The sequence below is a fragment of the Paramisgurnus dabryanus genome, chromosome 14 (assembly GCF_030506205.2).
Source record: "Paramisgurnus dabryanus chromosome 14, PD_genome_1.1, whole genome shotgun sequence".
NCBI classification, from domain to species: Eukaryota; Metazoa; Chordata; class Actinopteri; order Cypriniformes; family Cobitidae; genus Paramisgurnus; species Paramisgurnus dabryanus.
Window position 1 is genome coordinate 18,567,753 of NC_133350.1, and position 25,167 is coordinate 18,592,919.

The 25,167-nt window shown below is 38.5% G+C and overlaps 1 protein-coding gene across 1 annotated transcript; it reads left to right on the forward strand.

Moving 5' to 3' along the window:
• The first annotated feature begins 3,763 nt into the window (after positions 1-3,763).
• Positions 3,764-11,539, forward strand: dyrk3 (dual specificity tyrosine phosphorylation regulated kinase 3). The gene is made up of 3 exons (XM_065241432.1): positions 3,764-4,675; positions 5,821-5,936; positions 7,919-11,539. The coding sequence occupies exons 1-3, from the start codon at positions 4,633-4,635 to the stop codon at positions 9,503-9,505; spliced, it is 1,746 nt and encodes a 581-aa protein (XP_065097504.1). The 5' UTR covers positions 3,764-4,632; the 3' UTR covers positions 9,506-11,539.
• The last annotated feature ends 13,628 nt before the right edge of the window (positions 11,540-25,167 follow it).

Below are 25,167 nucleotides of genomic sequence, written 5' to 3' on the forward strand. Positions count from 1 at the left end.
TGAGTGTGTCTGATAAGCTAAAACTGAAAGAAAAATTAATTAATTGTATTTCTTTTATTTGGGTTTTAATCTAGTGTATTAATGTAATGTTGTTGCCTTTAAAGACACAAAAGTAGAAACTGGAAAAGAAATGTACATAATGAAACCATTTTACTGTAAACAAGTGCACAACCAGCAGAGGGAACCCTAATCTTATATTTTAGATGCAAATAGTCTCAAGAATATGCAAGAGATCACAGATTAATATCAATACAAAGTATTTGATTTATATCAAATAAGATTTGATTTATACAATGCAAAAAATCTTTGAACTGGTAAACTTTTAAACCAACTCTACTATATTCTGTATTTTACATTTATGTAAAATTTACATTTTATACATTTATGGGAGCCATGCAAAATAACTTGCAGTGCATTTAAGATTTATACATTTTCAGTCCACACATTCCCTGGGAATCCAACGAACATCATGCTCTAGTTGAGCTGTAAATACCCATAAAAAGTAGGCAACCTTCAGGTATGTTCCCTCAGTTAACTACAAAACTATATTGACTATTAACACAGAGATTGGGACTAATACACAGTTTTCTAGAATAAGGATCCATTATTACAAAGTAGCATTATAAGTTAGATGCACCATGCATGTTTGCGTGCACAAGGAACATTACAAGAAAAACATGTTCATTGCTTTCAGTTAAACGTGACTGTACATGAAAAAATAAATACTGTTGCATTAAAATCGACCTTACAGGTTCAACAGCATGCCCATACATGGAAAAGTCTTGCATTATGTTAAGGGCACCCAGAAACCTTTCAAGTCACCACAAAAAGACAGCAGTTGTGCGTGTCCATCATAATGTTAAAAGCCCCCTCCTGAGATGCTATTGGACACACCCGCGTCCAGTCTGCTACTGAGAGGTCAACCTGAAAACAAAGTCAATATGTCATTTAAAGACACAAATATAGACAGGTATCAGCTTACTCAAGACTGGCAGCTAAGAATAGCATACTATGGCCACAGACCTGTTGTAAGCACACCTAATTTAGCTTGACATGTCTCACCAGATCACCTCTGTCACCCCTGCATGTGCTTCACTACCAGTGTTGATCTATATCCGGCCTGTAAAGAGTTTGACAACAGTACCAGACTTGTCAAGGCAATTTAAGATATGCAACACAGCTCAGAATAACATTGGGGCTGTTGTGTTTTGATATTTTCCAGACTTGTCTACAAAGTAGGCATGATGGTTTTAAAGAGCATGCAAGACAGCACTGGTTTGATAGTCTTTAATCATGTTATGTATTTTTATTATTGTATTAAAGGGGCCATGGCATGAAAATCTGACTTTTTCCATGTGTAAGTGCTATGATTGGGTCCCCAGTGCTTCTATCAACCTAGAAAATGTGAAAAAGATCAACCCAGTAACTTAGATTTGGTAAACCATTCTCTACAAGCACATGAAAAAATAGGTTGTTGAAATTTGGCTCTCCTTATGATGTCATAAGGAGCTCTTATTATAATAATACTGTCCCTTAATCTGCACTATCCAACCACAGCACTGCCATTTAGTGCAGAGAAAAAGAGAGAGAGAAATAATTCACAGCACAATTGAGTTTCAATTGCAACAAAGCACTATCATTGTGATCAGTGTTTGCATTTTATCCGCTCATTTGCATTTTAAAGGACACACCCAAAACGCCACATTTTTGCACACGCCTACAAAGTGGCAATTTCAACATGCTATAATAAATTATTTATATGGCATTTTGAGCTAAAACTTCACATATGTGCTCTGGGGACAACAAAGATATATTTGACATCTTAAAAAAGTCTTGTGCCATGGCCCCTTTAAAAAGGTGACAGTATTGTTAATATATATTTTAAATGCAATATATTATATTATATAGAATTAAATATATTATAAAGTTATTTACATACATTAATAGACATTTAACTACTCTATATTAGTGACAGTGAGTATGGATCAAAGTAGTGGTTACTGTACCCTTTACATATTACATTTGATGTATTTCAATTTTTTAAATAGATGTTAAATGAGAATATTAGAATTAGCATCTTTTCATGCTTATTTTAATAAAAAGGTTTGCAAGCCCTTTTAAATCTGAATGAATTTCCGGCGATACGCAGGACGATCGTCATATGACATCACTGTATCGCGAGAGCGATTCGAAAGCTCTGTATTTAAATCGCTCTCGTGACACTTTGAAGTCATACGCTTATCAGGTCTGCGCAGCGCCGCATAAAGTCGAAAACACCTAATGTTTATCGTTTATCAACTGGGAAAAGATCCTTGTGAAAGTGATTAGAAGTGATATTTGTATCCAGTGATTGTTCCTCTGTATCGTTATTATTGTTGTGTGGACTCCGCTATTCATTTAACTACTTCTAAAACGTCTTCTGTATAGGGAATGTTAATGTACGTCCCCGCAGTGTTGCATTATGGGACGTAGGCGCCATGTTTAGAGGCACCGCCGACCGCTATGCCATTTAATTGTGGGTGTGTTAAGCTAAAACTAGGTAAACTTGAAGAAGAACCGAAGAAATTGAGGAGTTTAAAAGAAAAAGATAAGGGACCCTATCGGGAGAAACTAAGTGCTACTGCCAAAAAACTTTATTTGGACAAATATACAACAGATCCACAGGATTTAGCAGCCCATGACTGGATTACGGATCCAGACGCATTACCTCCGCTCACATATCTGTTATTATTACCTTGTTTTTGGATTGAGTGCATACACTTTGCAGTAGTTTAAGAGCTATAAATCCCTTCAAGCTCATAGTAAGATGACATTCTTCTTTCGGAGTCTTATGACGGTTGGCAAACCAGCTAAAAGAAATATGCCATTTACTTACAATGTATTAATACCTAAGTATCTTAATGATTCTATAAAAAATATCCGTTGTATTCTGTGCAATGAATCAACACATGTTCATAAGATGGCACTTCTGTTCTTGGCCAAGTTATTAAAACAAACAAAATGCTAAATATTTAGCTAACGTTATGTCATTTTAAAGAGTCACAAGCAGTGGGTTTGAGCAGTTGCATTTAATAAAAAATATTTGTTATAATCGTCAAATTTGTCTAAAGATTTATTTTTATAACTCATGTGGTGAGGTTAATCAGAAATGAATAAATTAAGTTACATAATTTACATTTACAAGTTAGTTTGACAGTGTTAGCATAAAAACAAGACAATTTAAGTGGTTCTGCTTTTATTAATCACAAATTACTGAATGACTGAAAATGCAGCAAACACACTCTCGCTGATGCAGGGATTTTTTTGAAAAGTAAAAGTTTTTCTTCTGATTGCGGCAGGTAAACCACGCGATCCGGCGTCTTTTAGTCAGCTCCTCCACCGGCTTCCCCCAAATAAAAGCTGAAAAAACGTATTCCGTTGTTCAGTTTCCTCCCTGAACGATCGTGTGACCTGCTGTGGCAGTTCTTGATCGAGCAGTACTGACCAAACATATCGAAGTTTATTAAAATCTCGACAGAAAATACAAAAACAACCTCCAACACACTAACTCAAATACAGCGGGATAGGAGGCGATCCTGCAAATATGGCGGATTACTCATAATGCCACACGGCGTGACGTCAACTCCACATTCCCTATAGTTATCGTTCTTTGTATGAACGGACTTTTAAACTAGCTCGCCTGTAAACAGCCCCATTTTGGCTCATGGGTTCATAAAGTTCAAATAAGTTTGAACCGGAATGGCGTTGTTTTGGCCGCGCCCCGGGAAGGCTCTCTGGTGATGACGTCGCGCTGGGCGAAGCAGAAGACGCTCTTAGCAACAAGCTAAGAAACCACACATCTATGCGCGTGCCATTCCGGGACAGAGCACGGATCCAAAACACCCAGCCCTTTCGAGGACACGACTCCTGCGAAGATAGTTTCAGATGTCTGACTGGCGATCGGGGGGAGGCCTCATTGTTTTCTCATCAAAACAACGGCCTCCTAGTTTTCTAATCAAAACACTGTAGGCTCGCGCTATCCGGAAGCGCTAGGCTGGAGCTTTAGCTGCCCGTTGGATCGTGCGCTTTGGCTGGGATGAGTCTGCTGATCCAACAAACAACAAGATCTTCCAGAGGAGGTACGAGAGGACGTGGTAGACATCGGTTTAGTGATTGGACTCGGTCTGGTTGCGGTTTGGGAAGAGAGTCCCGAAAGAAAGAAACGCTTTGTCTCAATCGCAACTTTTGAGTTTTCAGCGAGTCTCCACCACCATCATCATCATCATCGAGGAAGACACGATCACCATTGTTTTCATCTAACGTTAATGTTTCGTTTCACACTCTCTTAACTAGTGATCGTTTTATTATGCTTGAAATGTAGATGTCTGTTACTACAACTCCAAACTTACAGGTGGTCAAACTGATAAGCCTGACGAAACGGCTTAAAGGGGATCATGCCTGAACCATACAACACTATGAAGTGGTCAGTGTAGTCCCTGGACATTTTAAACAAAACGCTTCGTGTTGGCATCATACTAACGTTAGTCTTATTAGACCTCAAGGACATTTCCCTTATTGTTTTGGATGGATCTAGCCTTAGTGAAAATATTTGTTAAGAGACAAAAAAGTATTTGATGTTGACTACGTGCAATCATGATGATATTGAGCAGAAAACCAGATGGCCCCATAACTGCAGGTAAGAATATCCACCAGTGTATTGCCATACGAAATTTAATATGAAGCTTTGGCTTTCTGAGTTTGCAGTAGCTGATCCAGGTTCACTTGGCAGGCAGAGACTATTTGAAGACAGCTGATTAACAGCACTATTTATGAACAGCCTTTAGACCAGTCCAGCAGTAGATGATTTGACACATTCTGCAATATATTTAACCTATTATAGGAAGTTGGCAAGCAATGCATTGTAAAATAAACCTATATATGTACATTATGGGTGAAAATGCATGGTAAACTCTTAACAATATTGCCTAAAAGTCTATGATATATCCAGAATGTAATTTTATTGAATTGTGAGGCTGTAATAAGTTCTGCACTGCAAGTTTATAATATCTGCTGATAAAATTAGCATTTATATTTTGCATTCAGTCACGCAATTCAATATTTTGTTGTTTCACCATCTATGCTGTAATACAACCTACCATATCCAATGTTTACCAAGCAAATATAGTCTGTGTCATTAAGAAGCTGTATTTATATAATAGGGCAGACTTTTTGAAACTGCTGAAACTGAAATGAGTCATAAAGACTGGTTAAATATGAAGCCACCTGCTGTGTACAAGAGATCGGCTTTTGTCTGACGTACCTGTAACTTGGCTACATACCTCCCTAGGGGGATTTGTGTCTCTCACATGGGAAGCTGCCTTCTTTTCCCCATCCTTATGTATCAGTAACAGAAATCTTTAATTGATAGCGGGGAAGATAATGCAAGAAGGGTATTAAAGGGATTGTTCACCCAAAAATGAAAGTTGTGTCATCATTTACTCACTCTCTTGTTGTTACAAACCTGTATGCATTTCTTTGTTTTGATGAACACGAAGGAAGATATTTTGAGGAAATTTTGTAACCAAACCATTCATGAGCCCCATTCACATCTACAGTATTCTTTTATCCTACAATAGAAGGGAATGGGGCTCATGATTATGTTTGGTTACAAACATTCCTCAAAATATTTTCCTTTGTGTTCATCAGAAAAAGGAAATTCGTACAGGTTTGTAACAACATGAGGGAGAGTAAATTAATTTTTGGGTGAACTATACCTTTAACTTTGTAATTTAAATGTATGAAGTTTGACACCTAAAATCTCATGGTCATCTTGTTCTACAGCTCGCCATGGTGATGGTCTGTATGACTCTTACATGCGGACCGATCATGTTGTGAATCAGGGGGCTGATGTGAATGGACAGAGTCCCTCTGGGCTGCCTCCCCTCCTCAAACACACTGTAAGTTCTGGCTTCCTGTTTCCCTCGTTTAGTGTCCATAACTTTCTGGGGTCATCCCTACTCTCATGCTAAAACTATATCCCTAGTGCACACATAACGACAGAAACATGTATGTATTGCTTTGTTCTACAGTGGGATTGGGAATCAGACCCAAGTCATATTCCTAGACAATTGACAATATTCTTGTTGAACTTGTTAGAACGGTTCCCTGAACACTTTTTTACCTGTCTGGTTTAGTGTCTTTGCTAAGCAAATGTTCCTCTGCCACCTGTGCATCTAAGGACGTCACACATTTAAAGCCGTCCTCCCCCATTTCAGTTCAGTCTGTGAAACATGAGTGTTTATTTTGTTTCACAGCATGTGTAGCACATAAGGTCAGCACCTCAGCTGTGTGCATAGTTATTTTATTATGTAATAAAACTCGATTTAATAAATGAATCTGTTCTGCTTACAGAGTGCTGCATACAACACAAAGACAATATTAAGAGATTATGCCCTCGATTGGTTTATGTAGCTTACAGAGAAATACGTCATCATGGAGATATGATAATCTAAGTCTTTAATCAGATCTTTATTATTATTATTATTATTATTATTATGCAATAAATTATTCCGGAACGTGTTGGACCTGGTTGCATTATAAAAGTGTATCGCTTCCATGCAGGGCATATATCACAAATGTGACTGAAATTACCGCAACTACAGCTTTGGTATTACCCACCACAGCAAATAATTAACCAGGGAATGGTCTTCCTTAAGCGCACAGTAAACAATCTTAAAGCAATAGAAGACAACTGTTACTGGCCTTTGTCACTAAACAGATTTCATTCAGGTCCTGTACTATACATATCTGCTGTGTATTACTGGGATGAATAAGTACTTCAAGCATTTTGTTGTGATTGAATCCTGATGTCTGGGTCGCTACAGATGATGTATTTGGCTTCTCTGTGCAGAATCCGTCAGTTCCCAATACACAGGTTTCTATTTTAGTTGAACGTCAACTCAGAATTGCCATTCCTTCCCCCCGCCCCCACTAACACAATTGGCACAGTTTTTGTGCCAGTGGGTTCACCTTATAATTTTATATTGCTGACCTATTTTTATTTCAATGACTATTTTCCGTCCTCAGCTGTCTTTGGATGGTTTGCTTTTATATGGGCTATAGCTGGATCTTAACTATAAATCTTTGATGGTAGAATCTTGGAGCAGCATGGTGCATTAAACTTTCTGAATGTGAAAGCCGGTTCCTCTACTCCCATTCAGTCAGGAAAGACCACTGTGAGTGGCATAAGCATAACCACAATTGAGATACTTATTTTGAAAGGTACAAGGGTAATTAGAATTTAATGATATAGTTGGGTCTGGTGGCAATACCTCAAGCATGTTAAGAAATGCTTTCCAAGCGCTATGCTAAAAGTATGTTAGGGAAAAATGTTATAGTATGGTCCCTTCCCAAAGGAAAATGTCAAAATCACGGTTTTCCCATAGACTATTTCTACATGTTGGAAGTTGGGTCTGTATTTAAAGTGGTTCTCTGTTGCGTTTGAAGCTTGGATTAGAAATAGACTCTAGCCTTCATAGGGTTTTCCTGTATCCCCTGTGAATATGCAGCAACATCCTGTTCTACCAGTTTTGTGTTCACGATCCTCTGTGCATACTCTTGTCGTTGCAATTATCGTTCGTGCATCAAACCCCCGCTCTGAACCCATGTTATTCTCCGGGTTACTAGGCAGTGGAACGCCCTGCATGTTTGCGTTATTGATCACTTAATAGCGACCCAATAAAGTAACCCATGAGTTGCATTTATATTGATTGCTGTACTCTTGAGCCAGAAGCGATAGGATGCAGCCTACCTTTCGTTTTTTTAATCTTCAAAGATAATCAGCTTTGTTGAACTTTACTTTTGTCTTGCACAGCGTGTGTTTGTCGTGCATTTAAGTACAAAGATGACAAACTATTGAAATGTCTCTTTACTTTTAAAGGGCCCCAACAAGACTACAGTGAAAGATCAAGCAATCCGAGGAGGGCAGATGAAGGTGAAGTACGTTTACGAGGACACCTACAACCGCAAAATCAACGGTGTGAGCCAACACAATGGCACAAGTCAAGCACCAGCCAAGCCTCAATCTGCCATCTCCAAAGAAAGAAGTGTCGACAGCAACATCTCTGTTAAATCCTCTGAGAGCTCAACAAAAATCACAAAGCTGTCCACCCCCATGACCCCAGAACAAGCCCTGAAACATCACAGGCAGAATTTGACTACACTTGAGCAGCAGGAGATCCACAACTATACTGAGATTTACTTCCTGGGACCAAATGCCAAAAAGAGACCGGCTGTAGCAGGAGGCACCAACAATTGCGGATATGATGATGACCAGGGAGGTTACATCCACGTACCTCATGACCACCTTGCTTATCGTTACGAGTTCCTTAAGGTCATCGGAAAGGGTAGTTTCGGACAGGTGGCAAAGGTTTATGACCACAAGTTACAGCAGCACCTTGCCCTGAAGATGGTCCGCAACGAGAAGCGTTTTCATCGCCAAGCTGCCGAGGAGATCAGAATTCTGGAGCACCTGAAGAAGCAAGATAAGACGGGCAGCATGAACTTAGTCCACATGTTGGAGAACTTCACCTTCCGCAACCACATATGCATGACTTTTGAGTTACTCAGCATGAACCTGTACGAGCTCATAAAACGCAACAAGTTCCAGGGTTTCAGTTTGCCACTGGTGCGCAAGTTTGCACACTCTATTCTCCAATGCCTGGAAGCTCTCCATCGCCATAAGATCATCCACTGTGATCTAAAACCAGAGAATATTTTACTAAAGCAACAGGGCAGGAGCGGCATCAAGGTCATTGACTTCGGCTCCAGTTGTTTTGATCATCAACGGGTCTACACTTACATCCAATCCCGTTTTTACCGCGCACCCGAGGTTATCTTGGGCTCCCGATATGGTATGCCGATAGACATGTGGAGCTTTGGTTGCATCCTGGCAGAGCTGCTTACCGGATACCCTTTGTTTCCTGGAGAAGATGAAGGTGACCAACTTGCCTGCATGATGGAGTTACTGGGAATGCCACCTCAGAAACTGCTGGAGCAAGCCAAGCGTGCCAAGAACTTCATCAGCTCCAAAGGCCACCCACGTTACTGCACAGTCTCCACTCTTAGCAATGGCACCGTAGTGCTCAACGGGTGCCGATCTCGCAGAGGAAAAATGCGAGGTCCACCAGGCAGCAAGGAGTGGGTTACGGCACTAAAGGGCTGCGATGACCCCACATTCATTGACTTTCTGAAGAAGTGTCTGGATTGGGACCCTAGTACACGAATGACACCGGTTCAGGCTTTAAGACACCCCTGGCTCTACAAGAGATTGCCCAAGCCGGTACCTGCTGGAGAGAAGTCGGCAGTGCCCAAACGGATCACAGAGCACAGCACTTCTTTCCCCACGATCATCTCCAAGGTGTCTACCATCACGGGCCCAACCAATAACAAACTGCGGACCACCATGATGGGGGACTCCAGTGGAAGTATACCCTTACGTACAGTGCTGCCGAAGCTCGTTTCATAGAGATTCCTTAGCTTTTCAGGGATAAAGACATATTTGTAGCAATATTTGTTTTAGAAGTGGATTTGTTTTGTTCTGAATGAGTGTCAAAACTGAGAGTTTTGACTTCAATTTTTAATGAAGTGTAAAAGCAAAAAACAATTTTATACAACACAAACTTAACTGTTAACTAGACTGTGTTTTTATCAAATGGCCTTTGGAAAGTAGTGTGAAGTTTAAAGTTCTTATCAGGGCTATTTTTTTACCTTGGTTTGGAGTAGAGTGCTGTTGAGTGAGGTGGGTGAAATTTGGGTGCTGGCTGCTCATCCTTCTTTTCTGAGTTTTGCACTACTTATGTTAAGATAAAGTTGAAACTTTTTCATCTCTAAGGGCTGTTTTAGTGTAAGATTCTTATATATTTTAAAAGCTTTGTGAATTCTTGAAACTTTAGATGGTTTTTAAACACGTGTCAAATATAGAAATGTTACCCTTTAAAAGAACCTTCAGCAGGAATTCATCCGAATTTTATGAGTTGGCTAATTCGTATACAAAGTGAATCGTACAAATATGTACAATTATTATTAAAAAAAACTAATGAAACCCTGCCCCCCAACTCGACATCACAGGCGATAGCAGATTGTACAAAAACGTAAAAATGTGGTTGTACGAATTAGCCACCCCGTAAAATACGTACAAATCGGCATGGGATTGTGGTCAAGTATCTGAGCCCAAATAGTTTCTCACAAGTTGTTATCGACATCTTGTGAAAGCTGATACTTGATAGCAAACCTGACTAGCTCAAAACTAGCTTAACTACTCTGTTTTAACCCTTGCATTAAACTCTTAAGTCAAAGCCTCTGCTCTTTCTGTCCAAAACACAACTGTCTAGTTTATTTGTTGAGAAGCTGAGATGAGTTTCCCTAAAATAAGATTAAAGAAAGTTGGACTTATTTGTGAGTGGTAGAGTAGTGCACACCACTGTGCAACAGTTGCCTTGTCTTTTATTGAAGGCTACTAAGACATCCATGGCCATTCCTGGGTGCTATCGGAAAAGACGGGGGCTGTTTCACAGGTGCTGCAGGACTGTGTTTGTATCAGTGCTATTTTGAAAGATGATGGTCAGGTTTCACTTGAAGGCAATAGGCAGTGTCACATGTTTGCCTGTGAAGGGAAATGCGTGTTTCCCAATGCTGGTAGTGGGGGAAGGGAATTGCACTTCGGCAGTTTGCCTTGGGCATTGACAGATGCGGAACAAGTTGGTGTTTAAACGACACTTTTAGAACCATGTTCACTGAATTTGATAAAGTCCATTTCCTGATGTAAGGCATGACCAAACTGCCCTTGGGGAATCAGTTGGTCATCTACAACAACTTTGAATGGATTTGTTTTGTTAGGCTTTGTTTAGCCTCCAGCGACTACAGCAACCACTGTATATACAGTGACCGGGAGGGTGAGGGGAACCAAACGACACGAGCGAAGAGCAAACAAAAAGCAGTTCACCTCCCCCATAGCTCAGCATCAGGACACAGTTTACAGTATAACTGATGTTGTGTGGTCTTTTTTTAAATCTTTGCATAGTGACCTATTTTCCTTCCCTTCGCTCTTCCTCAGTCCTATAGGTTTACGGGGAAATCCTGTTATTTTTTTATCATACAGTCGAGCACGCAGCACGCTCACCCACCCGTGCGATCGGTAATAACAGCACTGGTCTGCACTTTGAGTATTTCTTATTAAAGGGCCTCTTGCAGACTGTTCAGTTTTCTATGTGAAAAATATATGCATTAGGAAGTTTTATAATCTAATGTAAGCATGTTTAATGACACTGCTTCACTTTTTCTAGCTGTGAATTGAACACTGAATGCTTGGGAACTAAATGCTGCAAAGAAAGACACTAATCTGCTAAGGACTGTGATAATGCAAGGTGCTTAACCCAGTTGCCCTAACAGGTGTATGCAAAGTATCTGTGTGCTACCTGGACCAAGGTTAGAAATAGGGAAATGTTTGCAATAGTCCCTTTAATTGGAAAAAAACATCTTTTTACTTTTCCTCAGTACATACTAGGGATGCACCGAATCCAGATTTTTTAGGTTCGGCCGAATCCACCGTTTAAGATTCGGCCGAATCCGAAACCGAATACCGAATCCTACTCGCATCCTTATTCCATTAACACAGTAAAACACATTAATGAATTATACAACGTCCACAGCATGTATTTTTCATTTTATTTAATTTTAACTGTACATTATGCCAGGATGACAAGTTGGAAAACTATTTTGACAATTACCATAAGCCTCTGCATAATGAAAGCGATGCGTTGCGACACGCTCGTTTTTCCAATAAGCAAGCAGCTCCGCGCTGAAAACAATAGGCTTGTTTGAGATGCAGCTTGCCTTGCCTGAAATATAGGCGAGAGTAGCCGGCTGCAGTGAGGGGAGGAGTGAAAAAAGTGTAGGCAAGCCGGACGATTCATGAATCTCGCTGTGTTGTTGACTGCAAACGTCAGCAATGGAAGAGATCGCGTTCGCGTATTTTATCGCGGATTAAATAGATGCAACTGAAATACCAACAAATGCATTTACATTAAGATGTTTATAAGGAGAATCAACAAAGCTGAACTGTTCATTATTGGAAAAGGCTTCTTAGTAAATGTTGGGATGTAATTAAGTCTAGACGTAATGCAAATTCGTTTCTGTGTGAAATATAAACAGCACACAGTACAAATAATACAACACCAATACAAAAGTTTAAAGGAATTTATTAATAATATAAATGTCATAAGTCAAGAACAAGTTGAATAAATATAAAAACTACTACAGGAAGTGTAGTTTTTAGAATTAAAAAGTCATCAGCTGACATTCCCGGGCAAATGAGCATTAAGCTGTGTCGTCAGCAAGTCTTTTCCCATCGTGCTTTTCGTCAACGCAGTCGGTGGAGAGCAACTGCGCTCGGCTGTAGAATCCGACGAGCCCGCCTCTCCATCGCGAGAGATATTTTGTACACGTCAGCGTGACATCAGAGCAAGTCGGACGTAAGTCGGACACTTTTCTAACCGGAATGCATCTTGCGCTGATCACCGGTGATCGATTCTGCGCAGAATTTGCTCATCTCAAACAAGCCTAATATTTAACTTTGAGTGAGAAGCTCCGCTCGTCAATGTCAGTTTTCACACGGCCGTCCAATTACAATGGAGGAGGGGCGGGACATTACCACAGCAACCAACCGGCTCACAGCTGAAGCATCACAGCTACCAAGCGCTCGGCTGAAAAACAGCTGGCATTTGGTGTCCTCAAGGCGTTTTCAGCCGTATTTAAAAGTTTTGGTGTGTCCAGCCCCTAAAGCTCACCGAAAGAAAAAGCTCATCTCCACGTCAGCACCCGATGTGTGTAATCAACGGCCGCGTGACGTCGAGCAGCGTAGCGCAAGCCTAGGATTCGGTTCGGTGGAAAAAAATTCTAGGATTCGGCCGAACCCGAACCCCGTCAAAAAGCCCAGTATTCGGCCGAATCCGAATCCTGGATTCGGTGCATCCCTAGTACATACAAAAATAATCAAATAGCATTTTTCTCAGGTCTCAACCTCGTTTTGGGGTTTAATGGACATTTATGATTCCACAGCACTCAAATAAGCTAGGTTTCAGAAGAGCCAGCATGTTTATAGCTTTAGAGACATTGGTGCTCAAATTAACACCGTAAACCCCAGTTCTCCATAATGTTGTCGTCCAATCATAATCATTAAAGGGGACATGTCATGAAAATCTGACTTTTTCCATGTTTAAGTGCTATAGTTGGGTCCCCAGTGCTTCTATCAACCTTGAAAATGTTAAAAAGATCAACCCAGTAACTAAGTTTTGGTAAACCATTCTCTGCAAGCATGTGAAAAAATAGATAGATGAAATTTGGCTCCCCTTGTGATAATACCACTCCTTAATCTGCACTATCCAACCACCAGCGCTGCCATTTCGTGCAGAGATCAGCTCATTTGCATTTTAAAGGACACACCCAAAAACGCCAAATTTTTGCTCACACCTACAAAGTGGCAATTTAATATGCTATAATAAATTATATATATTATATTTTAAACTACAACTTCACATGTGTACTCTGGGGACACCAAAGATTTATTTGACATCTTAAAAAAGTTTTGTGAAATGGCCCCTTTAATGGGTTCACTCGTGTGGTGGTTGCAGTGGTTCAGTGTATGCTTGGAATGCATCAGGGAAAATCGCAGTTATTGGAAAGTGTCCAGGCGAAAGTGGTTGAAAAAATGCTGTTTGTCTACCTCTTTCCACTAAAACTCTTGCTTTTCTGTGTCCATCTTGTATGCTCGAGAGATCACTACCACACAATAACAGCGTCTCGCTTCCGTGTTCCTGCCTGTTTTCATAAGCATGAATTTTTCACCAAAGCACCCGCTCACGTGGCATCTCTCTCTGTAGTTCGTCTCAGTGAGTGGCACCCCTCAATGGGGTGGGAGTCCACTTCTGTGCCTTTAACTTAACACCCTTGACTAAATCATCAAGGCTCAGCACGGGATGGCTAACGTTTCTCTTCCAGCTTAATGGTCAGGTTTTTGTACTACTTTCACCCTTTTATAGAGTTTTTACTGTTCGTGTTTTAAAAAGAAATGACAGTGGTAACTGTGTAATTTTCCTGTGATGATGGTGTTTTACTGATTGTTGGCCATGTGCTCCAGAGCATGATAATCACAGAATGCATGAATATAGGTGATATAAAAGAGTGAAGGACAAGATTTTCATAGTGATGGTGTGTGTAAGTAACAAAATGAGCTTGTATTAGTTTCTTTTTATTATAAAATAAATAAAAATGGAAATCACCAATTTTGTCTGGTTTTCTCCTTTGAATTTAGTGCCGTCTCGTAAATGTACCTGTTGAATTGTCCAAAGACTGATGAAAATTTGCTTTTGTAGTATAGTATATATTAGCGCAACGCATGGCAATTCGTATGTATTTTACAAGGTGGCTAATTTGTACGAGCTAGGGATGCTTAACGATTAATCGCGATTAATCGTTAGCAGAATAAAAGTTTTTGTTTACATCATATACGTGTGTGTGAACTGTGTATAATAACTTTGTATAAATAAATGTACACACATGCATGTATATGTTTTAGAAAAGTTCAAATGTGTATATACATTTGTATATTTATGTATAATTTATATTATATATAAGTATAAATACTTAATATATACATTTTTTTTCTTAAAATTATACATGAATGTGTTCATATTTATATATATACACATTTATTATACACAGTTTACACACATATGTGATGTAAACAAAAACTTTTATTCTGCTAACGATTAATCGCGATTAATTGTTTAGCAGCACACTCGTATTTGCTCTCGCCTCTTTGGGTTAGGGGTGGAATTTCTTGATTGTTTTTTTATGAAATTCATAAGATTCACTTTCGAATCAGTCAACTTGTAAAATATGTATGGATTCCTGTGAAATCGAATTGCTTTCGCTCCTCTTAATTTGGGGTTAGGGGCGTAAATTGAGGTCTCATTGTTTTTTATGACACTCGAACAATTTTGTGCGATTTTGTACGAATTAGCCAACTCGTAAAATATGTAAAAATGTCTGTGGGATCGATTTGCTTTCGCCCCTGTGGAGTTGGGGTTAGGGATTTTATTTTTATAATGGTATGTTTTTGTACAATTCACTTCGTATGAATTCATACAATTTTACCAACTCATAAAATACGTACAATTCCCATGAGATCGAGCTGTTTATATCAGTATGATCAATATTAGCTTTAAACACTAATCATTTAAAGGCAGGGTGCATGATTTTTAAAAAACGCTTTGGAAAGGGGAATCGAGTCGAGGACCAAAACACTTGTAGCCAATCAAGCAGTAAGGGGCGTGTCTACTAACCGACATTGTTGCCTGGGTTGCATATGTGTGGGGCGGGTCTATCAAATGAACGTCCAGATTCTATTGGGGTAGGGACGTGTGTGTTTAGGTGATTTCAGATATAAACACTGGCTTTCAGAGATCGTGCACCCCGCCTTTAAGGGTTAAATTGTGTTCTAGGTTTTTAACTGGCAAGTCTCTTCAGGAATGTCCCATTAAACATTTTTGACATTTTTGGGCACATTGTTTTCATACCGTAATTATGTTTCATCACAGAAGTGTGTAATACTCCTAGAAGTTATACGTTTTAGTTGTGGTAACTGTACAGTCAGGCAAAAAAATCTTTTGATGTGTATAGACAATGGCTCTTTTTTTTGCATGTCGATTTCGTCATGGTGTGAATGAATAGGACTCCATGTCTGAACATTGTGTACCAAAAGTGAAACCAAATTAGAATCAGACACGCAATGTGACTTTTTAGTAGTAATTCATTTCATGTGGATTCTTTCATAGAATAGCTGTTTTGAAAGACTTTGCTTTTTTCATTTTCAGCCTGTAATTGCAATTACAGTTCCAGACAGTCTAAATGGCAATATTGGCCTGGTTGAATATTCCAGCCTGGAATATCCCAGACAGAAACAATAGGTCTGTAGTGATGTGAAACCTTTAGAAAACAATAGGATGCTTGAAAACAGTGTCACAAAAGGTCAAAAATGTGCAGTGTGCCTCATAATGCAACCTTTTTAAGTGTCTTTGCAGACTCAGTAGCTTCCCTGAAACTCCAGTCTACCGTGAAGACGGTACTAGAGATGGCAAACCGGTTCTTTAAGTATATTTGCATGTGATGACCTCATAAACATAACACAATATTTACATGCTCGTTGAATTCTCAGACTTATCAAAGCACATGTTTGCCTTATGACAACCTAAATGGTGGACTTTGTTAACTAACCAACCAGTTCGTCAAGGGATGATTTATTAATAATTATTGCAAATATGTGCAATTTATTTCTAAAACTCTTAACATCACAACCTTTATCATAACGTTTAATACAAGATTAAGCCACACAACTACCAAATATTTATGGTCTCTTTCACCTTCCACACAGTTTTTGTTCTGTATGTCCTGAATGGGGTTTAAAACCTGTTTGCTTTACTCAAAGAACTGGAAATCTCTGTTGTTGACCGTCTATTATGTCACCATAATCTCAATTAGAGCTTTCCTTTGAAACTGCAGGCTCAGTAGTTTACAAAAAAATGAAAGATGATGGGATTCAGAAAACTGGGCACCATTCAAAGCATTAGCCTACAAAGCTAAGAGCCAGGATATTATTTAATATAACTCACCGTGTTCAGCTAAACAAAAGTAAGTCATTTACACCTAAGATTGCAAGGGAAGTAAATTATGGAGTAAGTTTAAATTTTTTGACAAACTATATAAGTGAGTATAGGACAGTTTATTGGTTCAAAGGTGCAGTGTGTAATTTTTAGAAGGATCTCTTGACCGAAATGCAAAATAATATACAAAACATTATCAGGGGTGTATAAAGACCTCTCATAATGAACTATTATGTGTTTATTACCTTAGAATGAGACGTTTTTATCTACATACACCGAGGGTCCCCTTACATTGAAGTCGTCATTTTTTGCCGCCATATTTCTACAAAAGCCCTTAATGGACAAACTTTTTTTACTAAGTTGTCTCCGACGATGACATGTTTGTTTGGTGGCGGCTACCGTAGCTTTTCTATGTGTTTCAAAAGCGAAAGGTGAGCGGTGGACTGAGCCGTTGGTTGTAATTCGCAACCTTACCACTAGATGCTGCTAAAATGTACACACTGCACCTTTAACTCGCTCTGCATTTTCAAAGTTAACCCCTTTTTGTTATATAAATCATAGTGTTAGTTAATTTATAAATCTTCAGGTTCTGAGTTTGATTAAGTATAAATTAAGCAGTCGAGTGAAAAGCCAGTTTAGGACATGTGAACAGTCTTCAACATGTCCAAACTGTCTCTGTTAGCCACTCATTCCTCATCTGTTCTTCTTTCTTGAGATTTAGGGAGTGCAGGGTTGATTTAGTCTCATAGACCGGCCTGCCAGAGGAGAGCAGATTAACTCAATCCCATTAAGGATCCAACACACTGAATGTATGACCCATATGGACTCATTGCTGGAGAGGGCCAAGATATTACACCCTCCCTCCTTTCCATCACCCTTTATAACGGGGACAGTCTTCCAAGTAAAGGGTTTTACAAAGACTTAGTCCTATGGCCATATGGAGCCTTCCCAAGGGATTGTAGGCAGTGATGTGTTAGTCACTGTTCATTAATGTGACAAAGGAACATGATGAGAGACTTTCTCAAAGATTGTTTGTAATGGTAATCTGTCCAGGTAATATTATGTCAATACCTCTTGAATTTCCAACAGTAGATGTATTTACTTAGATGTGTTTGCTTGTACTGAGAAATATCTCTGATTGCTCAAGGAAACAACACTTTAGTAAAGTCTGTGTAGATTTTTGGAAATGGTCTTCAGAGAAGCTGTTTTACAGGAATAATATGCCATATATGCATAAAACCACAAAACAAAAGATTAAAAAAACAACCACTATGATGCTGAGACTTCAGGGCGATCCTGCAATGCCGTCATGTAGAAATTATTTAATCAAATTGTCAAATGGTTGGTTTATATTGCTGTCATGCTGTTACATGCCTTGTTTGTCATTAGAGAATGGATCTTTGATTTTATTAGCTTCAGTATGGAGTGTTTAAATGTGCATTCTTTGCTTAGAGGCATAAATAAAGCTATTTTTACTCTCTCCCCAAACGGCCATTAAGTTTTACATTTCAAGGGCCATCAGTACTTCGGCAAATGAACAACATAAGGATTAGTTGCTTGTAAAATGACTTAAGGACTCTTAAGAGCTTGAAATATTGAAAGAATGAAATCATTGTCTGAACTGACTACACAGTGAATCAATTTTATGGATGCTCACCTCACCTGGATTTCGAGAAGTAGTCATACAGACGTCTTTCATCACAGCTGAGTGAAATGCGTCAATGAAAAGTGAGTCACTGATGTGTCGTTAATTTTACATGGTGCTGATGCAGACTGTTTTGCAATTTAAAATCGTAAAGCAACGTCCCGTCATTATTGTGACAGACGGTTGTGAGAGACTGTTTTTTGTGTGTTTTCTACATGTATCTTGTAAAACTGTGGTTATTTTGGAAACTTGTGAATTGGTGGTTTTATTAGGAACACATTTATGTCCACCTATAATGATTTGAAGAACTATGTTTATTCTTATATATAAAAATATTACATAAAGCATAAAATATGTTATTTTAATGACATGGATGCCTCCTACACTCACAGAAGAAAGGTATAAAAGCTGGTACCATTTAAAAAGTACCCATTTCTACCTAAAGAGTGTATATTAGTACCTTTTAGGTACATATACCTAAAAAAGTGCACAATAGTTCCTCACGGGTACATATTGTTACCTCACTTAAAGGGATAGTTTACCCCAAAATGAAAACTTTGTCATCATTTACTCACTCTCATGTTGTTACAAACTGTATAAATTGCTTTGTTCTGATGAACACAAAGGAAGATATAAAGAGTTTGGTTCCAAAACGCGATAAACGGCATTTTTAAAAGTTGTATCGGGTCAGTATTAAAAAGTAAATTTGTAATTTTACGCAAAATCCAATATCTGCCATGTTATTCTGTCATCTTTTCTTCTTTTCCCCCAAAACGTGATATAGGCCACTCCTCCTTTTCTGCAGAATGCAATAAATCCACTCAACAAATCACAGCGCACCATTCCACACATTGTAAACAACAATGGTGGTGCGTTGAATACATGCAGAATCCTAGTTTTCCTAATCTAACGTTTGTTCTTCGTGATCAACAAACAGACAAAAACAAAATAATACTTTTGATGGCATTGATAAACCTGTGGTGGTTTTCTGTGGCGGGGAAGAAACGTAAGCCATCAAAATCTAATAATTTACGTGAGAGGCACTCAGGAGAAGAAAAAAATGCCAGCTGTTGCTTGGTGTCACACAACAGCATCAAGTTCTGTCATGCTAACACATTGACCTCAGGGGATCTTATGAAAAACTTTCCATTATTTTACTCCAAGTCAACAAAAATCAAGCAGGACCAAAACATTTTAGAGCTGATCGCTGTCAAAAAAGTTCAGAGACGACTTCCCAAGGATAATAGCAGTGTTCTTAATGTGACAAAGTAAGTTTTTTGATCAATGCCATTAATGTTTATGTTTTTAATCAGTTTATACCACTAGTCAACTGAATGAATATAACATGGCAAAGATGAATGCACATTTATATATGTGTATATATAATATATATAATATTTATATATATGATTCAATAGATTGCATTTTGTGGAAAAAAACAGTTTTTATAATATGAAAGTTTTAACAGAAAATAGTGGTTTCATCTGAAATTAGTCAAAATGGATATAAACTGTTCAGAAGCCCCATTTACTTCCATTGTATCTTTTTATCCTACTATGGAAGTCAATGGGGCTTCTGATTGGTTTGATTACAAACATTTCCCGCAATATTTACCTTGTGTTCATCAGCACAAAGAAATGTATACGGGTTTGTAACTACATGAGAGTGAGTAAATTATGAAAGAGTTTTCATTTTTGGGGGAACTTACCCTTTAAATGGTACATATTAGGACCTGAAAGTGTAAAAAGACTTTTAACTTCCTCTCTTTTTTAAAAAACTTTCAGAAAATTGCATTTTTCATGTGACAAGGGAGCCCATTTATGCCAGGATAGCAAGTTTGAAAATCAAGATCGGTTTTTTCAAATGTTTTTTTGTGTTTGTTTAAAGTTAATTGATTGATACCTTATTAATTGTGCTATTTAACTCTGCTATTCCTTTAAAAATAAAAAATGGGCATTATTATTATTAGGCATGATCAGATTCTTATTCTGTTGTATGATAAATATCAAACAAAAAAAAGTAGTCCATAATTAACTATACAGTACGTAGGAGTTAAAACACACAACAGGCCTGTCATTCAGTAAAGGATGTATAATGGTGAAAATGTTTCTATAGAATCAGGACTGACAAGCTCGCTAAATATGAAGTATGTGTGGTATGTGCCACTATGCAAAAGAAAAGAAACATTCAGGAGGTAAGTCCCCATGAGCTGTCACAGTCATTGCATGACTTTGTTTCCATTCTGATAATGCTTTAAGAGTCAGCATTGGGTTGGGGGCATACTTTATTAAACATAAACTCAAGGCCCCGCCCTCCCTCACAGAGCCACTCATGCATTTGCAGGCCAACACATGTCCGCACAAGCCGCACACAGATCCCCACAACTGTGATGGGCAAGAGTTTCCAAAGGTGGGGCTGCATTTTAGGAACATTTGTCCTGCAACCCCAACATTCCACATTCCAGTGCGACAAGCAGAGCTTTCGGTAACAGCAGCACCACTGCAACACAAACCACAACATGGTCTGACAGATTGTGTGATGATAATAAATATGGAAGGTGTGTTAACCTCTTTCCTTTTAACCTTATCAGTTGTTTTGTTTTAGAATGAGCTTCCTCATATGTCAGTCATTGTCTGTCGGCTATATCTGTTTCACTTTTTTATGCTCATTTGTTTATGACTTAACTCAGCAGGCACAGATACAGCACATGACTCCACTTTCTTCACAGGAAAATGACAGCATGTTCCTATTTTGGAGTTTCCTTCTGAGCGTCTGCCTGGAAAAAAACATGTGGTGACAGTGTCCCAGCGTTTGGTGGTGATACCATCCCACTTCATTTCAAGATAATAAGTGTTTTTCATTTGTGGAGACCCCCCAAACCTCAGCGCATCTGCTCTCATTTTTTCTCTTCCTGTTTTTATACAAAAAGGCAGTGCCATAAAATGGGTCAACAAAACACTCTATGTCATAAACCTCAATATCCTTTCATGATCATTTTAATGTTTAAATAGCCAGACAAGAGCCATCAAGAACTGACTAGATATTCATTTGTTGTCTAAATGCACTATGCACTATATATAACACACAACAGTACAAGATTGTAAAGAAAGTGTGCATCATTTTGGATAGTTTTCAGTCAAAATAAACTTAAAAAGGAAACAATGTTTACCCATGAAAAAAAGAGTTTTGAGTCACCAGCATTGGGAAGAAATGATGACCTCTTTATCCACTAGGTTTAGTCAACTGCTGCATATAATTTTGTTTACAAAAGAGGGGGGAAATTTGCACTGTAGCCCTTGTTCTTTCAGAAACAGGTTTTGTTTTTGGCCAAGTTACTTTGCTCTTACGCAATTTATCCAAGGATTTTGTACAAATTTGATTTGGTAACTCTTTGTTTATTACAAGTACTTCATGAAGTGCCCGATGTGCCAAGTCAGTTTTCAAAGAAATTTAAATAATTTGAAATACATTTCCATTGGCATGTTTCAACCGGCATGTTTTGCCGCACTCTTGCCTTTTGATTTGAAAAGGTTATCAAGGTTATTTGTAAATGCCGAACATTGGATGCACACTCACACATATTGATTGACTAATCTGATTGGAGCATTTATTGTACATTGGCACTAGCAGTATAATTTTGTTTTTCAAATAGTGAATGTGGAATTTATTTGCCAATGAGAGCAAAATAAACTACATATATTCAGTTTGTATGTTATTTCAGTGTATATTTTACAACAGGTATGCCTACCAATCACCTCACCAATCCCAAAGGGGTTTTGGCTAGCCCTGTTTGAAAACCATTGGACAGCAGTATGTTGCGTATGTATAATGTTGGACATGTTGGTTTTTTATTGAAGCTGCAATGCAGAAAAAACCTTGTATATACAGGAATATTACTTACTTACAGTATGCATAGTTACCCATCCTACCTAATAATGCAAATCAAACTCAAATCAATTCATAAATATTGGATTTATACATTCTTTTCTCATCAGAAAAAAGTACAAATCTGTACCTTTTCTGTCGCTGCGTTGGTTCAGTTTTGTACCTTTATGGGTATACAACAAATATAAAGGTTGAACCTTTCAGGGTACAATATGAAACCTTAAAGACATATTGTGTACCTTAAGGAAATTTTTTTTTACCAGTTAAATTTTACAATATTAGCTGTACCTTTAAACGTACACAATGGATCCTTAAGGTACAATAATGTGCCCAAAAAGGTTGAACATTGAAATATGATTAATATATCTCTAAAGGTACAAAACGGAAGTCCACCCAGTGACAAAAAAGGTACAGTTTTGTACATTCCAATGGAAACTTGCCCATTTCCAGCGACATGAGGTTGGTGTGAGATGGGTGTGGTGCGACTAAACAAAGTTGAGAAAAGTTTATGCAATTTTATGCAAAGTTGGTTCCTACCAGGCACACATGCATCTTTAACATTCTAAAAAAATAACTTTGTGGTTTCAATTGGCATTTTATGATTCATTAAAAAGTAATTAATCAAGAACAGCTGTTTTACCTTTGTTTTGTGGTTTTTAAAGAGCACCAATTATCCGATTCACGATTTTACATTTCCTTTGGTTGTAAGTGTGTATTAGTACATGTTTACGATATGCAAAAGGTACAAACCCCAAAGTAAATGATGACGCAAGTTATCGTCTCCAACGTAAATCTATTTTCTTGGACTACAACAAACACACAGATTGTAGGCAACAGTTTACTTCCTGGGATTGGTGATGTAGACAAGTTAACTCCTGTCAGCATTCCATTGTGACCGAATCTTTCATATATGGTAAGGAGCGTCACATTTACGGCTGACGGCAGTAGTATTTAGGCCAATGACAATGTAAAGATTAGCTGGCCAATCAGGGACACAGCGCTTTTCAGATCGATGAGTTTTGTACAAAATCAATGCGTTTCAGGAAGACATGAATATCTGGAGCTTAAAAAATGTACGGTATGTGGAAAATAATGTGTTTTGTTAAACACATTGTATTATACCAAATACACAAAATAATGTTTTTTTTAGCAATGAAATAGGTTCACTTTAAAGACAGAAAAACTAAAAACATCAAATGGTTCATTCAGACATAATTGAATAATAAGTGTATTTATCTGTATGAGAGTCACATGTATTTTTAAATGTGTGTGCCTGTTGTCTTAGTTACATATGGACAATTGGTGAATAAAGCCCAAGCCTTCTATGGCCCTGAGGCCTCTTGCCGACCAGCTGTTGGCATGCTGAGGGAGCAGCTAAGCTTTGTTCTCCTACCACACTGACCACTAAGTGCTTTCCCATATCAGCGGGATTGGGCACGATGCAAGGACCCTATATCCGTCTGCTTATGACAGGGTGCTGTTCGGAAGTCTCCTTTTCCACTGATCCGAGGTCAGTTTTCTAGCGTATATTACTCTGATTGATATAATTGTTTTGGTCAGTGCAACTGGTCATGGATCATTATAAAGAGAACAGGACGGTAGCCAGGTCAAGGTAAGTACGGGAGTCAGGCTCATCCGCTCTGTTATTGGCACAGCAATTACAGACACTTGATCAGGGATTAAACACCCGTCACGAGCAGATTTACGGCCGACTAAACACCAAGCAGCCATCATTTGACATTTAGTTTATTTTAGGATAAACAGTTGGGCTCCCCCCAACTAAAGTTCACCCAGAAATGAAAATGATGTCATTATTTATTACTCACCGTCATGTTGTTACAAACCTGTATAAATGTATTTCATGTTCTGCCTAATAAAGCAGAAAACAGAAGCACCATTGACTTTCATAATAACAACATGTTTGTAACAACATCAGGGTGAGTAAATGATGACAAACTTTTCATTTTTGGGTGAACTATCACTTTAAGAATGTAGAAACTAGATAAGTGTAGCACAAACTTTTTATTATAGTGTTTATAGATATCTTTATGCCCAGCTGCACTACTTCCTGAACATCAGCCAGCTCCATGTTTCCTGTCTGCCATTATTGGACAAACTGATTATCCAGGTGTGTCTGACCTCAGTAGTCACAACAACAATAATCAGACACACCTGGATTAATCAGTTTGTCCAATAATGGCAGACACGAAACAAGGAGCTGGCTGAAGTTCAGGAAGTAGTGCAGCTGGGCATAAAGCCTATTCTTAACGTACTAATGTAAATGAAAGTTGCATACATGCATAAGTAGTTGGTATACACATTTGCTGTTACTGTAACTGCAGCATTTCCAGTTTTCCAGCATGCCTTGCATCCCATACGACTCAAGGCCGGATCCGTACCGAAGTCAGCCGTTCCAGTGAGGATCCGGCCCAGAGTAATCTGCTGTCTAATATGGGAGGAGTCTAAATGTTGCATGCTAAAACATTTAGCATGCTAAAGTCTGCCATTGTTTCCTAGTAGTTCATTCATTTCGGCTATTTTGACATATATTTTACTTAACTAATGATGATGTTAGGTTGCTGATTCGTTTGATACTCAGTCATTGCTGTGGTCCAAACCAAAGCTTTGTGTTTATGATGACCATGCTAACCAGTGACCAGAATGAGCTGCATCAGCTGCTCCTTTGATTAACCAGTTCCCCCTGCATTAGCCCGTCGCAATGTTTCTTGACCACAAATAACACGGTGTAAATATTTGATTCGAGGTGTGAGGCAGTGCATTCAAGTTCAAGGTTAGGCTAGACAGGGTTAGGTGTGCATAAGGTCCACAGAAAACTCCAAGGAGACACCTGTGCACAATATATGAGTTGAAGTATAATTGGTCAAGGTGATTCAGTTAATCCTATTAGGCAGTGAAACATGATGCTCGAATTTGCAGCAA